At 41.4% G+C, this 10,892-nt stretch overlaps 1 protein-coding gene across 1 annotated transcript in view; it reads left to right on the top strand.

The window, feature by feature from the left end:
- The window catches only part of NKD1 (naked cuticle homolog 1 (Drosophila)), a 38,799-nt gene that overhangs the window by 12,696 nt on the left and 15,211 nt on the right, over positions 1–10,892 (top strand). The window contains exons 3-4 of the mRNA XM_010144405.1: positions 6,972–7,078; positions 9,655–9,750. Coding sequence (XP_010142707.1) covers positions 6,972–7,078; positions 9,655–9,750 — 203 coding nt within the window. The remainder of the gene's footprint in view (positions 1–6,971; positions 7,079–9,654; positions 9,751–10,892) is intronic.

Raw genomic sequence — 10,892 nt, forward strand, 5'->3', positions numbered from 1 at the left:
CCCCCGTTCCCCCCAACCCGCCCCCCCCCTTTTTTTTTTTTTTTTTTTTTTTTTTTTAAGATAGGACAGGGAGAAATTATCTTCTTTGATCTTCAATGAGGAAGGAGGAAAAAAAAAGACTGTTCTGTTCAGGCTTTTGGCTAACACAACAAACAGTGTTTAAAATTTAACTTTGCTTAATTAATTAGTAATTCTGTTTAGTGCTGTCTGATCTTCATCCAAAAGGTATTTTGAAGCTTGAGAACTGAACATCAAAGTGTATTGGGTGAAGATGGTCAAGTAAGGCGTTTAATCTGGCAGTTGCTCTTTATGAAGTACAGCCAGTTGGGGAACTAACTGGAAAAGGGAATCATAATCTGGCAAAATTCAGCAAACTCCCTCCCTTCAGCAGACTCACTGCAGAGGGGGGGTGAGAAATCTAAGTTTAGTGTATAAGCATGTATAAGTTACGCTCTAGGTAGCAGAAAGAGACTGTGTTGTCTTTTCTATCTGCATCTTTAGTACAAATATTCTTTTCGTAAGGAGATAGTAACCCCTCCCCCCAGCGCAACAGCAAGAAAAGAAACACCAGCCCTAGGCAGAAATTTGTGATTCTGTATCAAGGCTTGGAAATGCTGCTTCTGAAATATGTCAGATTGTTCGGGTTGGCAGAGGAATTGAAGCTTTCGGGGGGTGGAGCTGCACAGACCTGTGAGTTTGACTGTTTTTTATTCAGGAGTGAAAATGTTGTCTGGACATCTGGGTGAATTTCAGTTTAGCAATTCTCCAATGTCCTAGTGGTGATTTGTCAGTTAGAATCATTATCTGATGCTTGAATAATTAAAACATGTTTTGGTTGGGTTTTTTCTCTTTTTTTTTTTTTTTTGAAAGCCATCACATGATTTGAGTCTCCTACTCCTCCACTGTGCACTGAAGTCTCCCCCTGACTGGGTGCTGGCAGTAGCTCTTTATGACATCTTGAAGATTTTTTTTTTTCTATTCTGTGGTGTGCAATTGGACCTTTCATTTGCGTTGTGACCATCAGGAGGAAACAGTGAGATAGAAGAGCATGACTTTTCTCCGTATTTTCAGGCTAAAATATGCACCCTAGACTGGTACAAAGAACTACTAGTACAGCTCTTGTTAAATTGGTTTTGACTTGTCCCACTGGACTTAAAATGGACAATTAATTTCCCTGCAGTATGTTTCAGAGAAGGCAGCTTGATCTTTGTTGTTTTGAAGGGTGTGTCTAATTCATCAGTTTCAGCTTTCAGCCAGAGAAAGTTGAATACATGCTTCTGGCACTGACCCAGGATGAGCCTGTTTTTCTATGCGCTAATTCTGGTGGCTGTGGAACAGGAATGTTACTCCACTCCTGGTTCCATTCTGCCTACGTTCATTTACTGCTGGAGAAGAGAACCCTTGCTCAAACAAAGTTATCTATCTCCATCGGGGTGCGTATCAATCAGCTCTGTGGAATAAAACCAAAATGTACTTAATGTTGTAACCAGTGTAATCCAATGTGTGCTTAATGGAGGAGATATTTCTTAATCCGTGGCCTCCAGGAGAACTTAAAAGTAAAATGTGAATGTAATTGTTAATTAAAAGACGACTTCTCAGTTTAGACTTTCAGACATAGTTATTATTGCTCTGGTTGTTGTGCAGTCAGTGAAGATGTCAGTTATGTTTGTCAAACCTGATTTGCAATGAAAAAAATGTTGACAGAAGCAGATAATTTAGACATCAGAGACTTCAGGAAAAACAACCCAATTCTCTTTCTGTCTCTTTCTGTCCCTTTGGTCCTCATAGTCTCTGACTATAAGTTCCGCAAATTGGAAGTGAAACCCTTACCCTGTTGACGTCAACATGATTTTTTCTACTGGGCTTGGTTGAACCAGCTCTTTAATGCTCAATTCCACTGGACAAATATTGCTACTGAGGTTCAATGTGAGCTGTTGCAGAAGTGCTTATGACTTCACCTCCTTGTCTTGATATGTCCATGCTTTTTTTTTTTTTTTTTTTTTTTTTTTGTTCTTTAGTTTTCCTTTTATCCTACTCCCCCACAAGTCTCAGGTTCTAATGTGTGGTTTGTTGCTTTTCCTCACGTACAGATAATTCTGTCCCTTTGTTTCTGGTACTCGTTTTTAAAAAGTGCTGTGAAATCCAGTCTGACTGACTCAGGGGGAAGGCTGTCAGTATTTCACTTCAGTGGTTTGGGTTTCACGTATGCCAGACGCTGACTTCCATAGGTGGCATTTTTGTCAGTTCTCCAATTTTACCTTTACTCTGCTTTCTCTCCAAGATTACACAGCAATGACCCTGACGTTAAGATAATAGCCACTGGTAATGTCTAGTCATAATTTACCACTGTGGAACTGCAGAGCTTCTCTTCTAGTTTGCTTTCTGAGTTCAGGCCCTGTGATCCATCACGTACCTTTTGGAATGGCTGTCATCCCAAAGAGGCTCTGAAGCAGTGAAGCTTTAGCCTGAGTTCTCCTAACTGCTGTGTGAAATTGGACTTGATAGCTATAACTTAGACCTGAACATTCATCAGAGTTGCATCTTTATTTGTTTCTGGCCACAAGATTCTCTTGTACTTAATTACAGCTGAAAAACGAGTGGAAGTGTCCTTTCTTTGAGAAGGAGGATCATTTGTTAAAGAGCGTGGTGCTTTGCTTGGATGAGGCTTTGAGAAATCTGAAATGACAAGCTACCTGAATGAGGGTGAAAGTTTAAACAGTCACTTTTCCACCAGACTGCACCTCTATTTTGGTTCTCTCTTTTCTCCCCCCTTATTCTGAGATGCAGGACGGAGGTGACTGAAGCATGGTTTGGCTCTCTGGAACATACACGTAGCGCAGCAGTCAGTTTTACCTCATTTCTGGAATTTCTGGGTGATTCCTGAGGAGCAATTGTAATTATTACCCCCTTTTTTTGTTATGAATGAATAAACCCCTGAAAAACAGACTTAATTCTTCAGAGATGGGGCCTTAATACCTTTAAAATGGTGTCCATTCTCTCTCTTTCTTCCTCCTCCACCTCAATTACAACTAGTGGTAGTAATTAACAATCTTAGAGAGAAACATCTGCTAGTACACTTAAGCCAGTCAGTTTGTTTTTCATGAAAGAATGGTATTTCACAATTTTTCCAAGTTAATATTTTTCCTTTATTGTCTTTCCAATTTCAAATATTGTCCAGACGCATTTTTATAGCGTCTTAAGGTTATAGAAGTGAATACAAGGCCATTAATAATGAACAACAAAAGAGAACATCGTAAGGAAAACATATGCAGTATTTCAATTCGTGAAACATTCTGTTAGGAAACATAGTTTTTGAGAGCATATGGTTATTCCCATGAGGAGCAATAAATATACATTTCTTGTTTTTCTCTGGTTGTGGATTCCCACAACGATGGACAACAAGGGTAGGTTTCTCGGTGTGTTCGTCTCTATAGCATGTTGTCTGTGTCAGGACTCGTTACGTGAAGGCGGAGGTAAGGCAGTATTTTTGTAGATGATACGCTGTATGCGGACCAATTTCTGACGGCCTGGACTTCAGAAACATGAACACGCTCCTTTGAGACAGCTATCTTGTCTGGTCTGGTTGAGTATCACTGGCAGAGCTGAAAGGAAGTTCGTGTTGCGAATATCTCGGAACCTTGGCACGCGGCTCGCTGGTGGATCTCTGTTTACAGGCTGCCAGTTTTAACTGTCCCGAGCAGACATACTCATTTTATTTATAAGTAGGTTCAGCATGTGTTTGTATCCTTCATGAAACTGAGCACATGTCAATAGTCAAAACTAAGTATAGAAACAAGATACCAAACACTCATCCTTCTCATTTCAGACAAAACAGTCGTGCTGCCGTATGTATTTTTAAACGTTCATTTGGTCTGGATAAGGCACATGAGGGTATATATGCACAGACACGTTATTTGATAACTAGTAAATATTAATTTAATACCTCCATATTTTCCTTTAAAGTTTCCTCATTTCGATTTCATTTTTCTTTGTTGAATGAAACTTGACATCAGGATGAGATCACCAGATTTTCCCATTTCATCTGAGCTCCAAAATGAGTAACTGAATTCAAAGGATAATTCCCCAGAGCAGCAAGGCCAATGAGTTCTTCAGATCAAAGGTCAGCAAAGCTCACAGAGGATAGTTTCTGGCATACAGGATTTAAACTCTCTCAAGAAGTGTACTGCAAGATGTATCCCCTCCTTCCCCAATAGCTGAACTCTTGTTTTTTTGAGAAGGCTAATTTGTCAGAGCACATTTTTTCCTCTGTTACATAAATTGTACATTAAAGTGAAACCTTCCTATCCGAACGCACAAACTGTACACCCAGAAAGGTTAGTAAATGTGCCCGTGGAGGGGCAGTTCCTGAAACCAGAAGGTAACTCTGTGCAGTTCCTCTCTGAAGCATCCCGTGGAGTGGGGAACTCTGGCGCTCTTTGCAGATGGCAGCAGCTGTCAGCACACTGCGTGAGCGTGGCAGTGGAAGGGGGAGAATGCTCTGTAACAGCCTTGTTTTGATGGAAAAACCCAACAAAGAGCATTGGGGCAGGGAGTAGTCGCCTTGTGCAGGATCTGCTCTTCAACACTCTCAGGCCAGCGTTCCCCATGCCAGTGTCATTTGGGATGCTGTCCCACAGCAGTTAAAACACCACTGTAGAAGTCTTTTGGCCCTTATGTACCTGTACACATTTAAAAGTATGTGTGATAACAGGGGTGGGCTTTTTATTGTCAAACAGTTTTCCACTGTTCCAACAAAGCCTAGCTTTTATTCATTTCACATTCCCTAGAGCGAGATACCCCCTAATACAGCAGTTTTGATCAGCTTAGTCAGAACTGTTCATATGAGAAATCAGTCACGGGTGCAAATGATCCAATGACGATCTAGGGGCAAAAACCAAAGCTGGGCTAAGGTGGACAAGCAAATGTCTTTTGTTTTACTGGGGTCTTTTAGTGGCCAGAGCGTTGAACTTCCACGAGTATGTAGGTCTGTTTATGGACAAAGTGCATACGAAGAAAATGGCTCTTCTTCAGGCATTCTTCAGAGTTCCATGTTGTGGCTAATACTTAATTTAATATGTGACTTCATTATGATAGACACTGTCCCAAACCTCGTAAGAAACAGTCCCTGCTCGTCCGATAACACCCGGTTAAAAGGACAAGGGAAGAAACTGTCGTGAAGCAGCTTTCTCTGCCTTCAGCTGACCTTGCTGCCCAGCTGAAGTTTGGTGCAGGGAATCCTAACACAGCCTGCAGTGGAAATCACGGGGTAGCAGTGTGTCAGTAGGTGTCTAGTAAGTGCCTTGTCTGCTTGCGTTTGTACGATGCAGATTGCGTGTGTGTGGGGGGAAGCTGGTGCTGGTATAACGTAAGAACTGCAGGTAAGTACCAAAGTCAGGAAATTGCAAAGGTTGGGGTTTCTACCTCATTCCCCCTTTCTTTACTGCATGTCCGGAATCTTACAGAGTATACCGCAGTTTTGAAAACACGAAAAAGGTAATACAGTAGTGTTAAATTAAAACAAAGAAATAAAACTTGAAAACGTGATATATATTGCATCGTGGCAATGCAAATGTGGTGGCAAAAATCTTGGCTTTTGGACATCCTGAGAGTATAAAGCTATGGTAAGGGTAAAGGATCAATTTTTTTAAAGCTAATTGTTTCATTTTAAATGTGAAAGAAGATGCTATTAAAATGGTTCATAAGATATCTTAGTTTCTAGCTTGTTAGTGACTTGGGACTTGTTAGTAACTTCTAGCTTGTTAGTGACTGTTTTCCTGGGAGAACGCGTGGGAGGCACCTCAGTAGTGCCAAACACCTGGAGAGCCACACAGTGAACCCAGCGAGTCATCCGGGACTGGAGGGATCCTGTCGTCTCTTTTGTAAGGAATCGGACTTCACTGAACTGGCACTTGAAAAAGGCCTCCGCAAGAAACAGTTCCCACATAGCGCTAGGACAAAGGCTTCGGGTAAATGCAAATGCTGCAGTGCAAGAGCAAAAACGCTCGCTTTAGAGCCCCCTTCTCACCATATCTTCTATGTTTTCCTGAGTAGTCAGGATTACTGCTATGCCTAGTGAAGTATGGGCATGACATTGTTGGTAGAGGTATGTGGATGTATTAAAAAATTGTATCTAAGAAGTTTGAGGGTAGAGTTAAAAAATCTCTGTAAATTTTCATAACACTAGCGAATATAGAATTAATTTTCTTCAGATATAGGGTTTCCTCATGTGCAAGGCTGACTGCCTGTGCAGGATCCAAAGGCACAGCTATTAAGTTCCTGAGCATTTGTCCTTTAATCCACACAAGAAGTGTGTGTGTGTGTGTGTGTGTATATCTCTTTATGTTACATAGCTGATTTATATTTTATATTGTGATGTATGTCTGGTAGGTGTTAATATTGATGGGCTTTGTAAGTGCTGTTGAATTATGCAAGTGCATAATGTTTTAACTTGAAAATTAGGTGAAATATACTTTTTCATACATACTTGAAAAAATGCAGCTTAACTTTGTTGTCAGCTAGTGTTCCCTTTTCATAAGGTAGTTCAGTTTGTGTGTACTTGGAGAGGGAAGTGCGAACAGAATGAGGACTTCATTTCAGTTTCATTGCTTCATTCACTGCTGGTGAATGCAATGTGGTTTTGCAGTATGTCACAAACTTTCAATATTTTGCAAATTATTCAGCTTATTTACAGTAATAGTTCTGCTGATTTATATTCTCATAATAACTGTGTTTGAACTTCCTGTGACTCTAGTGATGTTTGTAGGAGAGGCTGTGCACCAAAAGCTGTTAGTAGGCTGTCTGCTGAAATTACCCCAGATGTGCAGCGAACACAAAAGCAAATCAAGTATAATGATCCTCTCGTGCAAGTTTGCTGAAATCAGTTTTGCTCTAAATATAAAGACGGATTTGCAAATATAAGACTGCTTTGACATTTCCTTATGAGCACTTTTTCTTAAACATATTTTTTGCAGTGGCTTTGCCTCCAGAAAAGACAGATGGAGTTTGCAGTGGAGATGAAAAGAAAGCAGAAAAAGAAAGTGACACACACACAGGCTCCAAGAAGCAACTGAAGTTTGAAGTAAGTCCTCTGTATTTTAAAGTTACACTGTACTGACATAATTATTGTAGAAAAATACCTTGTGGGACAGGTGTCCTCTGACGCATGGATATATAGCTCCCAGCAGCTGTAATGGGCACGGGAGGAGGCAGAATTGACCTAAGTCAGTGGTTTACTGTTGGTGCTCATTATGAGGTGATTAATGAGATTTATTTCCCGGTTTAGAGAGGATCCAGTGATGATCATCTCTCTGTAGGATCTGAAATGTATAGTTAGAAGAGTTGTTTGGTTTAACCTTTTATCTATGATCCTTTCATTAGTAATTCTGCTAGCTACCACGTTATCAAATCTTTGAATTGGCTTTCACAGACTATTGCATTTGGTTAAACCCGCCTGGTATAGAAGAAGGTTGTGAGAGTTTCCTTAACCATCAGTCTTCTGTGCCTGGCCTCCAAAGTGAAATAACCCTGACCTGCTACAGGAGAAATCCGTCTGATCACACAGCAGGAGGAGAAGGATCCTGGAGGGCAATGGGTGTGATTGGTCTATTTTCTCGTAAGACTTAAACACATCATTAAATGGCCAAACATTCTCTGTAGTTGGCAGGTTTTGTTTATATACAGAGTGATTTAATAAATACAAGTATTGAAACATGCTGTCATCCAGCTCGAGGCTTGTCTGTTGTGGTGAGGAGGAATATACTCTGGTACCGGCAAGAAACAGCACGAATTTTCATCTCTCTGCATGCCAGCAGAAGTGGCAAACTTCTACCTTTCAGTGCTGTCAGGCTGTCACAGTAATGAGCTTTTCGTTCCTCAATTGTTATTTAAAAGACCATGCAGCCACCTTGCAGTGTGGCTCCAGTGCTCGTTTCTTTCTGTAGAGCAGATTTAGTATCTGGTACCATCTATTTTTCACTGAGTTAAGGCTGATGAAAGGAGGTAGCTTTCCCGAAGGCAGTTCAGGTGTTGCTAGGTGCTTGTGTGCCTTCTGCGGAGAGGTGACCTTTTCTGCCTTTTTTTTTTTTCCTGCACAGCGATAACTCTTTTTTCTAGGCACATTTTATATCTACCTCGAGTAGCAGATGCTTGCAGACAGAAAAGGCATGATAAATTGCAATTAATAGTGCCTTGATATCTGAACGTTGGAGGCCACCTGTCAACATGGTGGGTGCCAGAGTAGCTGGAACTCCACCGTACCGGCTAAGTCTTTGTTCCCAAGTAGTTCTTGGCATGCCGCAAAGGTTAGCACTTGGTCCATGGCACCGTGACTAATGCGGGGAAGGTTGCCATAGCTCTTAACTAAGCAGAGCACATCCTCACATAAAGCTGTTATGTGAGGCAGTGTGGGACAGGGAAGTATTAATATGTGGCAAGAAACCAAGTATTGATATTTTTTCCCTTGTTCTACAATTGAAAGTTTTCCAGCTATGTAAGCTAGGAGCTAAGAGACTGTAGGTGTTTCAAAGGGATAAAAGAATCAGAAACCAGTGTTGAGACAAGAGGTCTAAACCTGAGGTGGATGTGATTTGGCTTTTAAAGGTGCCGGGAATGTTTATACAATATGAAACCGTGTTTCCACGGTAGAATGGGGCACTTGGCAGCTTTCAGCCGGGCTCCTTACAACTGAGAGAAGACTGCGTTTGAACTCAGCAGGGGACAGGGGGAACTGGTAACTGCTGTAGGGAATCGGTTTCAAGTCAGAAGATCAACCAGGTATTTTGAGCTCTATCATGCTGAAACTATTTGGAGCTGTTTATTTTACTTGCATACAGCGGCTTTCATTTTAATTTCGCTGTAACTTCTCTGCTTTGCCTTGTTGTGGCTCTGGAGGAGTATGATTGCACAGGTCCTGAGAGAAAGCAAACAATTTGCGCCCAGGTGACTGGAGTCAGTCAGAATGCATCCTTCTTGATGGAAGTCTTGATTTTGACTGGGGAATTTTTTTCTTCTGCAACAAATTGATTCTTCCAGGCTTTCCATAGATCACACTCTCACTAACAGAAGCACAGATAAAATAAGGACCGGGCACTACTCCCAGGTCGTTCCTACGTGCTAGTTCCTAGGCAGGCTCTGTTTCAGCAGCCTCGGTGGCGTGATGCTGTACTGCACTAACTCTGACAACCTTTGGGTGTCGGATAGCTGTGTCAAGGACAGGCGTCACTGGTGGGATTTGTGCCGTATGTCCAGTTTGTCTTTGTGTCTGCTCCTGGCGCTGGCGGGCCGCCTCATTCTGTGAGTCTGTTTCTGTAATCTTTCTCTTCCCGAGTTAGTTTTCTTTCTTCCACTTTAGTGGAAAATCTTGCTGTATCTCAGGAGCTTCAGGGATTAGTTTTCTTGTACCTTTTTGTGTTTTCTGCAATGGAGTAGAAAGCATCTTGCAGATTCCTTGAAGTCTAGCCCAAGGGAGTTGGGATTGTCACGTGACTGTGAAGAGACTCCTCCATTATGGTGGACTGAGGCGTCTCTGGGACATGCCCCTGGAAGCTCCCTCCCACAGGGGAGGAAGGAAGCAAGCAAGCAGCCCTCTACAGAGAGTCTTTTCTGCAAACAGGCCTTTTCCTTTAGGTAATCAGCTCCTCTTTGCATGTTTCTTAGGAATTGCAATGTGATGTGTCTGTAGAGGAAGATAACAGGCAAGAATGGACCTTCACACTCTATGACTTTGATAACAACGGAAGAGTCACACGTGAGGTAAGCAAAGTACAGCTGCCCCTTTGTGTGCAGCGTTGGCTAATGAGAGAAGTGTTTTATAACAGGAATATTTTTTTTCTTCTATGAAATAGAGGTGTCCTGCCAGTTTAAACAGGAGTTTCCATGGAGCCTTCCATCCTAGAAGCAATCCCACCAGTAGTTTACTGTTTTCAGATTTACTCTACCACCTTTTAAGATGGTTGTTGTTTAATATCTGGGATTAGCATTTAAAAAAATAGTACTGGCATTTGAGGAGGAAAAATATCTGAAACAACTAAAGACATTGTCAAAATAAACGCTTGCAAATGTATATTGTTCTGGCTTCTATCCTGCTTTTCAGAGTTAAGCTAACCAAACAGCAAGGTTGTTTTCTGACATTCTTTTCAGTAGAGGTAACTATACTGTTCTGTTAATTCCGTGAATATTAGGCTGATCTCTGCCTCCCTCCAGTGATAAATAACATCGATCATGAGTGCTGGAGGACCACTGGGAATGGCTGCCGAAGCATACCAATGTGTATTTTTTTTATTATCAGGAAGTCTTCAAATTGTATTTCCTGTGCAACTAAGAAGCCAAGTAAAAGGAAGTATAGATTAGAAGACAGTCCTTTTCCAGAACTGCTTCTATCCAGATTGAAAGATACTTCTTCTGGAAGAATGTCTTTTAGTGAGATTGACTGCAATCTGCTGTCACTGATTTTTTTTTTTATGAGAGTAGTGTTTAGTGGCTCCCATGCCCTCAGATAATCAGCTGAAAACTGACAGATGGTGGCTCTTAAAATTACTAAGAACTGATTAGAAGAAATAGGGTAAATACTGAAGTGTACTGAGGTGCCTTAGATGCCAAATGAGGGCAGAATTTTTTTCCTTGAAGGCTGAAGAAAGTATTTTTTGACATTTATGAACAAATTGCCAAATGTGGTGGTTATTCGGGGGTTTTAACATGTATATGAACATAATTTCAAGGGCTTTTTAATTTTCTCTACTCTGACAGTGTTTTGAGTAGTCAAATGAAATCTGTGCCCCTCATGCAAGAGAATAAGCAGACGAAGAGTTACAGGCCAAGTCCAGAGTTTCAAATGGGAAGATGAGATCTATAGAGAGAGGGCAAGGAGAAGGGGTGGGGGCAGGGCGAGGAAAGAG

The sequence above is a fragment of the Buceros rhinoceros genome, unplaced genomic scaffold (assembly GCF_000710305.1).
Source record: "Buceros rhinoceros silvestris isolate BGI_N320 unplaced genomic scaffold, ASM71030v1 scaffold3001, whole genome shotgun sequence".
Lineage (NCBI taxonomy): Eukaryota > Metazoa > Chordata > Aves > Bucerotiformes > Bucerotidae > Buceros > Buceros rhinoceros.